Source organism: Indicator indicator, chromosome 13 (assembly GCF_027791375.1).
Source record: "Indicator indicator isolate 239-I01 chromosome 13, UM_Iind_1.1, whole genome shotgun sequence".
Classification (NCBI taxonomy): domain Eukaryota; kingdom Metazoa; phylum Chordata; class Aves; order Piciformes; family Indicatoridae; genus Indicator; species Indicator indicator.
Genome location: NC_072022.1, coordinates 9,412,965 through 9,430,070, shown reverse-complemented (window position 1 = coordinate 9,430,070; position 17,106 = coordinate 9,412,965). Strand labels below are relative to the sequence as shown.

General features: G+C 52.4%; 1 protein-coding gene across 1 annotated transcript in view; it reads left to right on the top strand.

The window, feature by feature from the left end:
• Positions 1 to 267: 267 nt before the first annotated feature.
• Positions 268 to 17,106, top strand: part of IQCJ (IQ motif containing J) — a 105,628-nt gene continuing 88,789 nt past the window's right edge. Inside the window, exons 1-3 of the mRNA XM_054386194.1 lie at positions 268 to 293; positions 1,157 to 1,224; positions 9,457 to 9,587. Of these exons, the coding sequence (XP_054242169.1) occupies positions 268 to 293; positions 1,157 to 1,224; positions 9,457 to 9,587 (225 nt within the window). The remainder of the gene's footprint in view (positions 294 to 1,156; positions 1,225 to 9,456; positions 9,588 to 17,106) is intronic.

The window sequence follows — 17,106 nt, the reverse complement described above, 5'->3', positions numbered from 1 at the left end:
AATTATAACCTTCAGGTCATTTTGGTCTTCACTTACCACTTTTGTTTCTGCCCCACAAGAAAAGGAGAGATGACAGAACCAAACAAGAAGTATTTGTCATGAGAGAAGTAGCAGGAAGGGCTGAGATGGGGTTTTATCTCAGGTTTTTAAATCAGCATTTCCACCAAAGCCAGAGAAATCTGACCAGGTGTGAAGTCTGACACCTCCAACACTGAGAACTTAGGAGAGATTTCCAGCTAAGCCAGGCCAGGAACTCAAACAGCAGCCATGCCCTCTGCAGCTTGGCCATCACAGTAAGTGCACAGAGAGGTTGCTGCTGTTGCTGGAAGAGCCTAGGGGAGACCTCTTTGCTCTCCACAAGTCCCTGAAAGGAGGTTGCACTGAAGAGGGGGTTGGTATCTTCTCTGTCAGGTGATGGAAAGAGAGGAACTGGCCCTGATATTGCTCCAAGTATCTTCTCTGTCCAGTGATGGAAAGAGAGGAACTGGCCCTGATATTGCTCCAAGTATCTTCTCTGTCCAGTGATGGAAAGAGAGGAACTGGCCCTGATATTGCTCCAAGTATCTTCTCTGTCAGGTGATGGAAAGGGAGGAACTGGCCCTGATATTGCTCCAAGGCAGATTTAGTTTGGAGACTGGAAAAATTTCTTTATGGAAAGGCTGGTCAGGGTCAGGCTGCCCAGGGAGGTGGTGGAGTCACCATCTCTGGAGGTGTTAAAGAATCCTGTGGCCATGGCACTGTGGGACATGGTTTAATGGCCATGGTGGTGTTGGGTTGATGGTTGGACTTCATAATCTGGGAATTCTTTTCCAAGCAAAACAGCTCTAGAATTCCATGCTTCTAAGAAAGGTGTGGCCATGGCACTTTGGGATGTGGTTTCATGGCCATGGTGGCCTTAGGTTTACAGATGGACTTTTCTTAGAGGCCTTTTCCAACCAAAATGACTCAATGGATTCTATGGAAACTCAATCATTCAGCTTACATTGATTAGTCTTAATTACCTCCCCAGAGCAAACTCAACTCCAAGGACCTTTGCTTCCATGAAAAATGTTTCACCTTTGTTCCAAGCAGAGGGAAAACAAAACCTAAACATATGAAGAGAAGTTACAAGTGGTGTTCCTCAGGGCTCAGTGCTGGGACTGCTTCTGTTTCACAGCTTGATTGATGACCTTGCTGAAGACACAGAGGGTGTCAGCAGTCAGTTTGCAGATGACACCAGATTAGGTGAGTGTTGATCTGCACCAGGGTAGGGAGGCTCTGCAGAGGGGCTTGGGTAGGTTGGATCCATGGCCAACATCCACAGCAGGAGCTTCAACAAGGCCAAGTGCCAGGTCCTGCACTTGGGGCACAACCACCCCAAGCAGTGCTCCAGGCTTGGGGCAGTGTGACTGGAAAGCTGCTGGCAGAAAGGGACCTGAGGGTGCTAAGGGAGAAGGAGCTGAAGAGGAGCCAGCAGTGTGCACAGGTGGCCAAGAAAGCCAAAGGCATCCTGGCTGGGATCAGCAATGCTGTGTCCAGCAGGAGCAGGGAGGGGATTGTCCCCTGGGACTCAGCTCTGGGGAGGCCACACCTTGAGTGCTGTGTCCAGTTTGGGGCACCTGAATGCAAGAGAGATGTGGAGGTGCTGGAGCCAGGGCAGAGGAGGGCAAGGAAGGGCCTGGAGAAGAAATCTGATGGAGAGAGACTGAAGGAGCTGGGGATGGTTAGTGTGAAACAGAGGAGGCTGAGGGAGACCTCATGGCTGTCTACAGCTACCTGAAAGGAGGTTGTGGAGAGGTTGGTGCTGGTCTCTTCTCACAGGGAATTAGTGATGGAACAAGAGGGAATGGCCTCAAGCTGCAACAGGGAAGGTTTAGATTGACCAGTAGGAAACATTTTTCCCAGCAAAAGAGGTCAGGCACAGGAAGGTGGTGGAGTCCCCAAGCCTGGCTGTGTTTCAGGGTGGTTTGGATGTGGTGCCTGGGGCTATGGTTCAGGAGTGAGCCTTGCAGAGTAGGGTTCTGGGTTGGACTTGGTGATCCTGAGGATGTTTTCCAGCCTGAATGTTTCTGTGATACTGTGAAAACACTTCAATTCCTGCAGCTCCAGGAATCCATTTCACTTACTGATTACAAGTGGTGGAGCTACTCCAAGTGAACTTTCCAAGCTGTCTCTGGGTAGAGCCTCCAGTGTGTGGATAAAAGATCTTGAGCAGGGACTCAGATCAGCAGTTTTCTAACACAGAGCCATCTTGGTTGGAAAAGACCTTTAAGATCATTGAGTCCTGAGTGCTGAGCTGTTAGTTTAGTAGTGACCTGTCAGTGCTGGGCTATGTCCTTCAACACCACATCGACAACATCTTTCCAATCCCCCTCCCCCCAGGGACAGTAGCACCACCACTAACCTGGGAAGCCTGCTCCAATGCTTGACCACTCTTTCAGCAAGGGATTTATTTTCCTAATACCCAATCTAAAGCTCCCTTGGCACAACTTGAAGCCCTTTCCTCTCACTGCTTGGGAGAAGAGACCAACCTCCACCTGACTCCAACCTCCTTTCAGGGAGTTGTAGAGAGCAAGGTCATCCCTCAGCCTCCTTTTCTTCAGATTAAGTAACCTCAGTCCCCTCAGCCATTAGGGCCATGAGGATGGGCAGAGGGCTGGAGCTGCTCTCCTATGAGGACAGACTGAAAGAGTTGGGGCTGTTCAGTCTGCAGAAGAGAAGGCTCCCAGGGGACCTTCTTGTGGCCTTCCAGGATCTGAAGGGGGCTCCAAGAAAGCTGGGGAGGGACTTTTGAGGGTGTCAGGGAGTGACAGGACTGGGGGAATGGAACAAAGCTGGAAGTGGGGAGATTCAGGCTGGATGTGAGGAAGAAGTTCTGCCCCATGAGAGTGGTGAGAGCCTGGAATGGGTTGTCCAGGGAGGTGGTTGAGGCTCCATCCCTGGAGGTGTTTAAGGCCAGGCTGGATGAGGCTCTGGCCAGCCTGATCTGGTGTGAGGTGTCCCTGCCCATGGCAGGGGGGTTGGAACTGGCTGAGCCTTGTGGTCCCTTCCAACCCTGACTGATTCTATCATCCTATTCTATGATTCCTCAAAGTGTTGCATGAAATCCTGAGGGTGGTTTTCATCTCAAGGCAGGAGGGGGGGGAATAAAAATAAACTAAATGGATGTTAATCCAGGGGCAAAGAAATGCATGGAGAACATTAAAGAGCCTTCTGTCAGCAGTGGTGAAGCCAGGAGACGTTCCCTGCTAGATGAGCCTCGGCATCATTTTGGTTCATTTGGAGGCCATTTGCTAACTTTGTTAGGGAAGATTCAGCTGATGGATAGCAAAAGGATATTCCCTGTCGAAACAGGCTTGGTTTCTGAAGGCAGTAATTAGGTTAACCTCATGAATAAACCCTTTGGAGAGGCAGCCTGGGCAAAGCGAGAGTGGAGGAGGAAGGGGGGAGGAAAATGCAGGAGGAAAAGGAGAAAGACAAAAATCTCCCTATGCAAAGGGGAGGGGGGAAAATGGCATCTATGGAATAAAAAGTCTCAATCTGACACTCTAAGAAACAACTCACAGCTGAAGAGAAATGCCACAGGGGCTGGTGTGCCCAGCGGTAGGGTTATGGACGGCACCGTATGACTCGGTGGTCTTCCAGGTCTTTGGCAAGCAAAGCAGTTCTGTGATTCTGTGGTGACACCACGATGGCCATGTGGCACTGGAACAGGCTGCCCAGGGAGGTGATGGAGTCCCCATCCCTGGAGGTGTTCAAGAAAAGTGTGGCCATGGCACTGTGGGACATGGTTCAGTGGGCATGGTGGTGTTGGGCTGATGGTGGGACTGGGTGATCTTAGAGGTCTCTTCCAATCAAAACAACTCTTTTGACTCTCTGTCTGTGATTCATAGCATCATAGACTGGTTTGGGTTGGAAAGAACCTTAAAGGAACCTTAAAGGTCATGAGGGTGGTGAGGCACTGGAATAGGTTGCCCAGAGAAGCTGTGGAGGCTCCAAAGCTGGAATTGTTGAAAGCCACATTGGATGAGGTCTTGAGCAATCTGGTGCAGTGTCCATGCCCATGGCAGGGAGATTGGAACTGGATGGTCTTCAAGGTCCCTTCTAACCCAAACCATTCTATGTGTCTATGATGCACCATGGGCAAGGACACCTCCTACCAGACCAGCTTGCTCAAGGCCCCATGTGAGCTTTGAAAACTTCCAACCTTAGAGGTTACACAACTTCTCTGGGCAATCTGTTCCAGTGCCTCACCACCCTCATGGGGGAGAATTTCAGTGCCCCTCTGCTGTTCCTCACTCATTTGAAGAGCCATTACAAAGGTTCTTCAGGAAGAGGCTTTCTGATGTGGATTTCAGCAGAAGGAAGCATCCAGCACTAACAATGTGAATGTCCTTCAAGTGAGCAAGGGAATGGATTGAAGCTTGAGGAGGGCAGACTGAGGCTGGAGATGGGGAAGAAATTCTTTGCAGTGAGGGTGAGGAGACACTGGAACAGGTTGCCCAGGGAGGCTGTAGATGCTCCTTCCCTGGAGGTGTTCAAGACCAAGTTGGATGAAGCCTTGAGCAATCTGGGCTGATGGGAGGTGTCCCTGCTGAGTGCAGGGAGGTAGGACTGGATGACCTTTGGAAGTCCCTTCCAACCCAAACCATTCTGTGAACCTAGGAATGTTTTTCCTCAAGCCAGCTTTGCAATCACCTTGACATCCATTAGCTAGCACCAGATTTCTGTCACCATCTATGGGCAGAAAAAGAAATCCATCTAAAGGCACAGCTCCTGCAGGGAAATGAGGGCTGGCAGGACCATGTCTTCACTCAGCTGCTTCCATGGCTATCCATCACCTCTGACAGGCTTCATACACTGGGCTGTCACCTCCAGGCTCAATAAAGACTATTTTAAGTGGATTTATACCCAGAGATGAGAAACATTTGCTTTGGGCAGATCTTATAAGCCAGATGGTGTCATGTCACTAGTGAAGTTTTGCCCTTAACCTCTTATTCCAGGCAGGTCTGAACTGTGGGACAGCAAAAGGGGGGGGGGGGGGGAATCACCCCAAAGTCAGCTTGCTCACATTAAAGCAAAGACAAAGCCAAACAAGATGGTTTGAGCCTCCAGTTAGAAGGTTCATTTACCTTGACTGGAAGAGATTACCCAACACCTTATTGTGGCTTTCCAGTATCTGAAGGGGGCTCCAAGAAAGCTGGGGAGGGACTTTTGAGGGTGTCAGGGAGTGACAGGACTGGCGGGGAATGGAACAAAGCTGGAAGTGGGGAGATTCAGACTGGATGTGAGGAAGAAGTTCTTCCCCATGAGAGTGGTGAGAGCCTGGAATGGGTTGTCCAGGGAGGTGGTTGAGGCCCCATCCCTGGAGGTGTTTAAGGCCAGGCTGGATGAGGCTCTGGCCAGCCTGATCTGGTATGAGGTGTCCCTGCCCATGGCAGGGGGGTTGGAACTGGCTGAGCCTTGTGGTCCCTTCCAACCCTGACTGATTCTATGATTCTAACACCATCCAGCAGGCAAAAGTGAGACTGAGGGTAGTGATGTTCCTCAGAGGTCAGTACTGCCTCCACTCATTCAGCATCTTCATCAACAACCTAGATGAAGGAACAGAGAGGACCCTCAGCCTCAGATGCCAAACTAGGATGCTTGGCTGACACCCCACCAGGCTGTGCTCTTGTTCAGCCAGACCTGGTCAAACTGGAAGGGAACATCCTGAAGTTCAGCAAGGGCAAGATCAGAGTCCTGCACATGAGGAGGAAGAACCCCCTGCACCAGGACAGGTGAGGGGGGACCTGCTGGAGAGCAGCTCTGTGCAGAAGGACCTGGGAGTGCTGGGGGACAAGGTGACCATCAGCCAGCAGTGTGCCCTTGTGGCCCTCAACCACATCCCTGGGCAGCCTGTTCCAGTATTCCCCCACCCTCATGGTGCAGAACTTCCTCCTGGTGTCCAACCTCCATCTGCCCTGCTCCACTTTCAAACCCACGATGGTGCTCCTGGTTTTGAGCTGCTGCAGAATGCCTCTCTGGGGTGTGTGCTGAGAGGTGTCACACACACAGCTTCCACAGGCACAGCAGAGCTTTGGCAGGGGCTAGAAATCTCTCTTTGGTGGGATGATTTGTGGTTGTGTTGCTGCATTATTGGGTTGTCAGCTTGAGAGAAGAAATGTCCCTCTGCTTTCATTTGTCATGCCCTGGAAAGGGCTCCCCCCTTGCTCTCCCTGCTCTTGTCTTGATTCATCACCAGGAGTGACCCCCCGAGGGCTGCCTGCATGCTGTGGGCTCTGCTCCCCTCCTAAATCAGGGAATGGGTTGGGTTGCAAGGGACCTTCAGAATCATCCAGTTACAACTCTCCTGCCAAGGGGACACCTTCCACCAGCCCAGCTTGTTCAAGGCCTCATCCAGCCTGCCCTGGAACACCTCCAGGGAAGGGCATCCACAATCTCCCTGTTGCAGTGTCTCACCAGGACATCTGGAAGTTATGGTTTCACTCATGGCAAAAGGGAAGGTCTGGCCTCTTCCAGTTGTAAACTTGTCATTTTGGAGGGATTTATGGGAGAAAATGGAACCTATACCTGGGAAATCATCAGGGATATTTGCTTGAGAGGGGAAAAAAAAAAAATTTAAAAGGGCCACTCTGGCCCACCTTTGGCTCGAATTTTTCCTGTGCTCTGCAGAATAACTCTACTGGAAGGGATGGAATCATTAAGCAACACATCTGCAGACCATACATTAGCACAGATGATCATAGAATCATAGAACTGTCAGGGTTGGAAGGGACCTCAAGGCTCAGCCAGTCCCAACCCCCCTGCCATGGGCAGGGACACCTCACACTACAGCAGGTTGCTCACAGCCACATCCAGCCTGGCTGCAAAAACCTCCAGGCATGAGGCTTCCACCACCTCCCTGGGCAACCTCTGCCAGTCTCTCACCACCCTCATGGGGAAGAATTTCTTCCTAACATCCAATCTGAATCTCCCCATTTCGAGTTTTTCTCCATCCCCCCAGTCCTATCACTCCCTGACACCCTCCAAAGTCCCTCCCCAGCTTTCTTGGAGCCCCCTTCAGATCCTGGAAGGCCACAAGAAGGTCTCCTCAGAGCCTCTCCAGACTGCACAACCCCAACTCTCTCAGTCTGTCTCCAGAGCAGAGCAGCTCCAGCCCTCTGCTCATCCTTGTGGTGATGGGAGTTTTGCTTCACTTCTTGATTAATGGAAGACAAAATGTGTGGCTTTTCCTGCTCATTAGCAAGAGAAACTGTTCCATGGAGGGCACTAAGGCTTGGGTTTGGTGCTGGAAGCAAAACTTCCTCTCCTTCTGGAGCAGCTGGCTTGGTGGTGTCCTCAAGGTCAAGACTGTGAGTCTGGGATGGGTGGATGCCATGAGTGGGAGAAGTGGGGAGGTGCAGCTCCTGTCAGAGTAAGTATCTGAGTGAGGGGCTTGTGGTTTGGGTTGAAGTAGTACTGCAGAAGGGCAAACAAGTTGGTGAAGGGTCCTGAGAACAGGGCTGGTGAGGAGCAGCTGAGGGAACTGGGGGTGTTCAGGCTGGAGAGAAGGAGGCTGAGGGGAGAGCTTCTGGCTCTCCTGACTCCCTGAAAGGAGGTTGGAGTGAGATGGGTGTCAGTCTCTTCTCCTTAGTATTTGCTGGTAGAAGGAGAGGAAGTGGCCTCAAGTTGTGCCAGGGGAGGGTTAGGTTGGACTTCAGGAAATATTTCTTTGCTGCGAGAGTGGTCAGGGATTGGAACAGGCTGCCCAGGGAGGTGGTGGAGTCCCCATCCCTGGAGGTGTTAAAGAAACCTGTGGCCGTGGTACTTGGGGACATGGTTTAGTGGCCATGGTTGGTGTTAATGGTTGGACTGGGTGAGCTTAGCGGTCTTCTCCAAGTGAACCAATTCCATGATTCTCTGATTTTCAATAGGTTGATGCAGCAAAGAGGTATCACTTTACAAAAGCTCCATAGTCTAGTAAACTGAAAATACGTATCTTTAATTAATTCCTCTCTTCAGGGTGCTTTCACAGTCTCACAGTATAGCAGAGGTTGGAAGGGACCTCCAGAGATCATCAGGTCCAACCCCCCTGCCAGAGCAGCATCACCCAGGGGAGTCTGCACAGGAATGCATCCAGGTGGGGTTGGAAAGGCTCCAGAGAAGGAGACTCCACAACCCCCCTGGGCAGCCTGCTCCAGGGCTCTGGCACCCTCACACCAAAGAAGTTTCTCCTCATGTTGAGCTGAAATCTTCTCTGTTCAAGTTTGAACCCAATGATCCTTGTCCTATCACTGTGCAGCACCCAAAAGAGCCTGGCCCCCTCCCCTTGACCCCCACCCCTCAGCTATTGATAGACATTGATCAGATCCCTCTCAGCCTTCTCCTCTCCAGACTAAACAGCCCCAGGGCTCTCAGCCTCTCTTCACAGGGAGATGCTCAAATCCCCTAAGCATCCTCCTGGCTTTGGATCACTCCAAGAGCTCAGCGTTCAGAGGAATCTACCCAGGCACCCACACACACAAAAAAAAGAGTTTTCCTTTTGCATAATGTATTCAAAATGGGATTTAAACATCCTGCAGGAGGGGGAGGGGGAAATCAATAAAAAGGAAAGGATGGGATGTGATTTCATTCCCAGGTCACCTTAAGTGCAATTAGATTTCTGTGCTTCTGAATCAGCTTCCTTAAATAGCTGGGCTATATATTTAACTTCCCAATGAAATGGCTTCTGCTGTAAATATTGAGGCCATCCAGGGTGATTCAATATTAAAAATGACATTTAAGGAAAGCCCCAATTGCTGTGGGAGCTGAGCTGAGCTGTGCTGAGCTTTGCTGGCTTTCAGTAAATCACAGAATGGCTCAGGTTGGAAGGGACCTCAGAGATCACCTCCCTCAACCTCACCTCCATGCCGAGCGACACCTCTCAACTGGACTGAGCTGCTCGAGGTCTCATCCAGCCTGGTGTTGAACACCCCAGGGATGAGGCTTTGGCTGTACATTGGCACAGATGATCATAGAATCATTGTCAGGTTTGGAAGTGACCTCAAGGCTCAGCCAGTCCCAAACCCCCTGCCATGGGCAGGGACACCTCACACTACAGCAGGTTGCTCACAGCCACATCCAGCCTGGCTGCAAAAACCTCCAGGCATGAGGCTTCCACTACGTCCCTGGGCAACCCATTCCAGGCTCTCACCACCCTCATGAGGAAGAACTTCTTCCTAACATCCAATCTGAATCTCCCCACTTCTACTTTTGCTCCATCCCCCCAGTCCTGTCACTCCCTGACACCCTCCAAAGTCCCTCCCCAGCTTTCTTGGAGCCCCGTGCAGATCCTGGAAGGCCACAAGAAGGTCTCCTGGGAGCCTTCTCCTCTCCAGACTGCACAACCCCAACTCTCTCAGGCTGTCTCCAGAGCAGAGCAGCTCCAGCCCTCTGCTCATCCTCGAGGCCAAAGGCTGAAGGGTTTGGCCGTTCGAGGTCAGGACTCTCCCGCAGCGGAGAAAGCCTCCCGCAGCACGCCGGTGGGCGAGGTCGGGGCACAGCCCCCGCGGGGTGGTTCAACGCCTCCGGAGCGCAGGCAGCTGCGGTCCCTGCGCACCGAGCCAGGCCGAACGGCAGGGGTGACGGTGAGCCAGCCGGGGGGGCGCGGCGGGTAACGGGGGCAGCACCGGGTCAGTTTGCATGGGGGCACAGGGGCAGTGCTGGGGACAGTTTGCATGGGGGCAGAGGGGCAGTGCTGGGGACAGTTTGCAGGGGGGCACAGGGGCAGTGCTGGGGACAGTTTGCAGGGGGGCACAGGGGCAGTGCTGGGGACAGTTTGCAGGGGGGCACAGAGGCAGTGCTGGGGACAGTTTGCATGGGGGCAGAGGGGCAGTGCTGGGGACAGTTTGCAGGGGGGCAGTGGGGCAGTGCTGGGGACAGTTTGCAGGGGGGCACAGGGGCAGTGCTGGGGACAGTTTGCAGGGGGGCACAGAGGCAGTGCTGGGGACAGTTTGCAGGGGGGCACAGGGGCTGTGCTGGGGACAGTTTGCAGGGGAGCACAGGGGCTGTGCTGGGGTGGCACATGGTTTAGTGGCCATGGTGGTGTTGAGTTGCTGGTTGGACCCCATGATCTTAGAGGTCTTTTCCAATCAAAACAATTCTATGATTCTGCTCAGGTTAAGGAAAAAAGGAGAGGAACTGGTGTAGGGGATCCCCTCTGGGGGGAACAGAGGGCCCCATATGCTGAGCAGATCCATCCCACAGGGAAGTCTGCTGCCTCCCTTGGACCTGGGTCAGAGATGTTCCAGGAGGCTGCCTGGGCTGGTAGGACCCTCTGGTTGCTGTCCATCACTGGTCATACAGTTGGAAGGGATGAGGCTGAGTACAGCAGTGCAAAAGCAACCCAAAAGGACTTCAGAGCACTGGGGTGATTGGTTGAATGATTGGGAGCCAGGTGGAGATTTCTTTGGTCCTTTCAGGGGCAGGTGCAGCTCCTGTCAGGGTAAATATCTGTGGAAGGAGATTGTAGTTTGGCTTAAAATAGTTTGGTGCTGGAGAGTGGACCCAGAGAAGGGCAATGAAGCTGGGGAAGGGTCTGGAGAACAGGGCTGGGGAGGAGCAGCTGAGGGAGCTGGGGGTGTTCAGCTTGGAGAGAAGGAGACTGAGGGGAGACCTTCTGGCTTGCTCCAGCTCTCTGAAAGGAGGTTGGAGCCAGGTGAGGTTGGTCTCTTCTCCCTAGTAACAAAAGTTAGGACAAGAGGAAATTACCTCAAGGTGCACCAGGGGAGGTTTAGGTTGGACATGAGGAACAATTTCTTCACAGAAAGTTCTCAAACACTGGCCCAGGCTGCCCAGCCCTGTGTTGTCCCCATCCCTGGAGAGGTTTCAAAGCAGTGGAGATGTGATGCTGAGGGCCATGGTTTGGTGGTGAGCTGGCAGTGCAGGGGTAAGGGTTGGACTGGATGATGTTAAAGATCTCTTCCAGCCAGAACAGCTCTGTGCAGAGGAGGGCAAGGAAGCTGGGAAGGGCCTGGAGAATAAATCTGATGAAGAGCAACTGAAGGAGCTGGGGATGGTTAGTGTGATACAGAGAAGGATGAGGGAGACCTCCTGACTGTCCACAACTACCTGAAAGGAGGTTGTGGAGAGGCTGCTGCTGGTCTCTTCTCACAGGTAATTAGTGATAGAACAAGAGGGACTGGCCTCAAGCTGCAACAGGAGAAGTTTAAACTGGGCAATGGGAAGAATCTTTTCCCGGCACGAGTGGTCAGGGATTGGAATGAGCTGCCCAGGGAGGTGGTAGAGTGCCCAACCCAGTCTCCAAACCCTGGCTGTGTTTAAAGGTAGTTTGGATGTGGTGCTTGGGGCTATGGTTCAGGGGTGAGCCTTGCAGAGCAGGGTTCTGGGTTGGACTTGGTGATCCTGAGGCTCTTTTCCAACCTGAGTGCTTCTGTGATTCTGTGATCCAGGCCATTGACTGCAAAGGATGTAAATCAAGAGGGAAAAAGAGTAGCTGTCAACTGCAAGATTGCAGGTGCCAGAGGTTTCAGCTGGTTGGGACTTGGCTGGAAGAGAGCAGAGCTATCACTTGCTTGAAGTGGGAATGATACATGTTGGGTTGCACACTGATCTGTCTGAGTGGGAATGAGCTCCTGACCACATCTCATCCATTATCCCAGAGAACCCAAAGCATGTCTAGGAAGCACATCAGTCTGGAGCTAAGCTGCTGTCTCTCCTGGCTCTGAGGTACTTGTAGTTCACTTCGTTCAGCAAGATAAAGCTGCTGAAAGTGAAAGGAAGGATGCAGGACTGTGTCGGTGTGAGCTGAAATTCCCCCCCCCACCCCCAACAATAACCAGGCTAGCCCAGTCTGGAAGCAAATGAAAAGCTGTATTTACAAGCAAAGTCTAAAATCTACAATGAAATGCAATGAATATGTACAAATATACAAAATTCACAACATTCACAAATATATACAATCAACAGAAAAAGCACAACCGATCTCCCTTTGCTTCCCCCCAAGGGGACCCTCCCAAAGGGGCCTCCCTCTCCCAGGAGCTTCCCCCCCAGACCCCCCTGGACAGAGAAGCAGAGTTAGTTAAGCAGAAAGTTGTTAACTTAGCTGCCAAGGTCAGTGTGTTATCTTCAGCCAGAAGAGAAGAAGAAACAGCAGCCAGACAGCCCAGCAACTGCCCCCACTGCCGAACGCAGAATGTGCAGAGTGCCTACTTTGTTTTGGGTAATAGTTCTTAAACATTTCTATCTATCCAATGGAAGTGTTTAGAACAATCGTTATTTTGCTTTCTTACACCCAATAGTGACTTATTTACATTCTTTCACTTTCTCTGTTCTGAACTTTGCAAGGAAAAAAATTAAAAAGACAGTTTCAAACCATCACAAGGACACACAAAAAAAACCCAAACCCCTGGGATGTCTTTGCACACTGCTCTTGGAACTGTTGTGTTTACCAAAGCAGAGTGTGTGGAGATGACAGAGGACAGAGGGCTGCAAGGATGATAAGGGACTGGAGCACACTCCACATCAAACACCTCTGTGCTCACCTGCCTGGCACATGGATGTGGATGCTCATTCCCAAGCCCAGCCATGCTCTCAGCACTGGACTCCCACAGCCATCCAGGGCCTTGCTGAACCTGCCATGGACACAGGTAGGCACAGCTGGTGGTGTCTCTTGGCTGCTGGATGTGTTTAAAAGCTGTGTAGATGTGGTGCTTGGGGATTTGGCTTCGTGGTGGACATGGTAGAGTCAGGTTGTTGGTTGATGATCTCCTGGGGTGCATTCAGGGGTGTCCAGCAGATCCAGGGAGGTTCTCCTCCCCCTCTACTCTGCCCTAGTGAGACCTCAGCTGGAATATTGCATCCAGTTTTGAGCTCCTCAGTTGTGGAGGGACAGGGATCTGCTGGAGAGAGTCCAAGGGAGGGCTGCAAGGATGCTGAAGGGACTGCAGCACTGCCTGGGGAGGAGAGGCTGAGAGCCCTGGGGGTGTTTAGTGTGGAGAGGAGAAGGCTGAGAGGGATCTGATCAATGTCTATCAATAGCTGAGGGCTGGGGGTCAGGAAGGAAGGGACAGGGACAGGCTCTGCTCAGCTGCACCCTGGGATAGGACAAGGAGCAATGGATGGAAACTGCAGCACAGGAGGTTCCACCTCAACATGAGGAGGAACTTCTTCCCTGGGAGGGTCCCAGAGCCCTGGCACAGGCTGCCCAGAGAGGTTGTGGAGTCTCCTTCTCTGGAGCCTTTGCAGCCCTGTCTGGATGTGTTCCTGTGTGAGCTGTGCTGGATGCTATGGTCCTGCTCTGGCAGGGGGGTTGGATTCAATGATCTTTGGAGGTCCCTTCCAACTCCTAGAATCCTCTGATCCTGTGACTTGTGGCTTCCAACCAAACCAACCTCACCCCAACTAAAACCTCCCCCTGCAACCTACCTATGACAACTGTCACAGAAGCCAGCATTCTGAAGTAAATGCTATAAACCATGGCAGAGAAGGGAAATGTTGGCTTCCTTCCATGTGGGTGGTGAAATTCAGCTCAGCTGAGCTCATCTGAGTGGCTTCAGGGACAGACAGTGAACGGGTGCTAATTTTAACTTTCCATCTGGCCACGTCAGCAGTGGAATGGTGAAGTGTCCTCCTCAGACCTTACTGCAGGAGGAAGGTGCTGGAGGCTTTGGGAAACTTCAGGTTTGAAAAGACATTAGCAGGAGAGGCTGAAACAGCAATGTGCCCTCTTGGCCAAGAAGGCAAAGGGTCTCCTGGGGTGCATGCAGAAGAGTGTGGCCAGCAGGATGAGGGAGGTTCTCCTGGTGAGGCTACAGCTGGGGTCCAATTCTTGGCTGCCTAAGTTCAGGAGAGACAGGGAACTACTGGAGGCAGTTCAGTGGAGGTTATGAAGGTGCTGAGGTACCTGATGGAAAGGCTGAGAGCCGTGGGGCTGAGAGCCTGCAGAAGAGCAGCCCCAGAGGGCATCTGAGCAATGCTCAGCAAGAGACAAAGGAGCTGTGGGGGGCAAGAGGCTGGGGCCAGGCTCTGCTCAGTGGTGCCCAGGGACAGGACAAGGGGCAATGAGCTCAAAGTGGACCCCAGGAAGTTCCATCTGAACAGGAGAAAGTTATTTGTTGTGAGGGTGCTGGAGGCCTGGAGCAGGCTGCCCAGAGAGGTTGTGGAGTCTCCTTGTGTGGAGAGCTTCCAACCCCCCCTGGGCATTGTGCTGCTGGGCAAGCTGCTGTGGGTGCCCTGCTTGAGCAGGGGGTTGGACTGGGTGAGCTCCAGAGGTCCCTTCCAACCCCAACCATGCTGGGATCCTGGGATTCTGTGATACTGCAGAATCTCCTGAGGTTGTGACCTCAGTATAACCCCAAAGCTGCTCTCTCACATGTGAGAGTGCCTCTGGCTTTGCTCCAGAATAAGTCCACCTGGCTATGAAATCTGCCAGGACTGATGTGGTCCTTATTTTTCAAGGATGCATTAAGAAGACTGTGATTGAAGGATGACATCAAAATTAGGTGGTGCTACTGCTGAGCTACCTCTGATGATAACTGCCTGCTACATCTCCCTTCAATCCCTGTGTTATTTCCCCTGCAAGGGTTTGGAAGCATTTAATTAACTTGGTGATCATAGAATCAGTTAGGGTGGGAAGGGACCACAAGGCTCAGCCAGTTCCAACCCCCCTGCCATGGCCAGGGACACCTCACACCAGATCAGGCTGGCCAGAGCCTCATCCAGCCTGGCTGCAAACACCTCCAGGGATGGGGCCTCAACCACCTCCCTGGACAACCCATTCCAGGCTCTCACCACTCTCATGGGGAAGAACTTCTTCCTCACATCCAGTCTGAATCCCCGCACTTCCAGCTTTGTTCCATTACCCCCAGTCCTGTCACTACCTGAGATCCCAGAAAGTCCCTCCCCAGCTTTCTTGGAGCCCCCTTCAGATCCTGCAAGGCCACAAGAAGGTCTCCTGGGAGCCTTCTCTTCTCCAGACTGCACAACCCCAACTCTCTCAGTCTCTTCTCACAGCAGAGCAGCTCCAGCCCTCTGCTCATCCTCATGGCCCTTCTCTGGGCCCTTCCAGCACCTCCAGATCCCTCTTGTAACAGAGGCTCCAGAACAGGACACAGAGCTCCAGGTGGGGTCTCAGCAGAGCAGAGCAGAGGGGAAGATGTGGAGCTGTGAGGAACAGGAGGATGTTCCCATGCCAAGGAGAACTGTAACCACAACCCTGTCTGCACTTCATCTCCTCCTCAGAAGCTTTGTCTCTGTGGTGGGTGAGTAGCTGGAGGGGAGGACCTGATTCAGGATGCAGCTGTGGGGTTTTGGGGTGGCTGCAGGCGGAGGGGTTGCAGCAGAAAACAACTTCTTGCAGCTCAGTTTGGTTTTGACTTGCATGAAGGAAAATCTAAGCTTTAAAGCTCTATAGCATGTGGGGGTTCCACTCAGTGATCTGGTGCCTGGTGAAGTGTCCTCCTCAGACCTCAGGTCAATAGGAAGGTTCTTGAGGCTTTTGGAAACTTCAGATTTCAAAAGACTTTTGGAAAGTGACTGAAACCTATTTCCTGAGCCAGGATTAAGGTGCCCATGAGGGGTTACCTATGGAGCTGGAGGTCTGGAGAGCAGCCCCAGAGGGCATCTGAACAACACTCAGCAAGAGCTAAAGGACCTGTGGAGGACATGAGGATGGGGCCAGACTCTTTTCAGTGGTGCTCAGAGACAAGAGAAGGGGCAGTGGGCACAAGCTGGGACCTCCATATGAACAGGAGGAGAAACTTCTTTGGTGTGAGGGTGCTGGAGGCCTGGAGCAAGCCAGAGAGGTTATGGAGTCTTGGAAAGATTCCAAACCCCCCTCAACACTGATGCTGGGCAAGCTGCTGTGGGTGCCCTGCTTTGGCAGGGTGGGTGACCTTGGACCTCCTGGGTTCCAGTTTGTTGCCTCTTGTCCTGTTGCTGCTTGGCCCAAGGTTGAGATGTTGCTCTGAGGAAGAACCTTTTGTGTAGTTTGGAATCAGTTTTAGGAGCTTTGTCTTTGTGCATTGTTTGTGACGCCCCTCCTAGGAGGACAGGCTGAAGGATTGGGGTCTGTTCAGCCTGGAGAAGGGAAGGCTCCAGGGATACTTTAGAGCAACCTTCCAGTACCTGAAGTGGGCTACAAGACTGCTGGAGAGGACTTGTGGTGATAGGATAAGGAGCAAGGGTAGATTGAGATTGGACTTCAGGAAGATGTCATTTACTGGGAGGGTGGTGAGGCACTGGAACAGGATGCCCAGAGAAGTTGTGGAGGGTCCAAGGCTGGAAGTCTTCAAAGATAGGTTGAGTGGGGCCTTGAGCAGCCTGCCCTAGCAGAGGGTGTCCCTGCCCATGGCAGGGGGATTGGAACTGGCTGGCCTTTAAGGTCCCTTCAGACGATTCTATGATCCTCTCCTGCTCTAGCAGGGACCTCCCTTTCCTTTTGAGACTCTGCAGGACAGCAAAAGCTTTAACAGTGCATTAAACATGAACACTCTGACATCCCTGCCTCATCACCTTGTCAGCAGCTCTCCAGCTGCCCTGGGAGAGAGGGGGAAGGGGGGGATGCTTTTTGCCTTGTGTCAAAGCCATCAGCTAAGAATGCTCAGCTCGGCGGGGGGCAGGGGGATGGGTGCACCGAACGAAGGCTTTGCAAGGAGGAGCTCCTCGCTCCAGGAGGGAAGATGCAATGTCCTCTCCTCTGAGGACACACTGAGAGAGTTGGGGCTGTTCAGACTGGAGAAGAGAAGGCTCCCAGGAGACCTTCTTGTGGCCTTCCAGTATCTGAAGGGGACTACAAGAAAGCTGGGGAGGGACTTTTTAGGATCTCAGGTAGTGACAGTACTGGGGGAAATGGAACAAAGCTGGAAGTGGGGAGAATCAGACTGGATGTGAGGAAGAAGTTCTTCCCCATGAGAGTGGTGAGACCCTGGAATGGGTTGTCCAGGGAGGTGGTTGAGGTCCCATCCCTGGAGGTGTTTGCAGCCAGGCTGGATGAGGCTCTGGTCAGCCTGATCTGGTGTGAGGTGTCCCTGCCCATGGCAGGGGGGTTGGAACTGGCTGAGCCTTGTGGTGCCTTCCAACCCTGACTGATTCTATGATTCTGTGATTCTTCAGCTGGGAGGGGAAATGAGAAATAAAGATATCAGA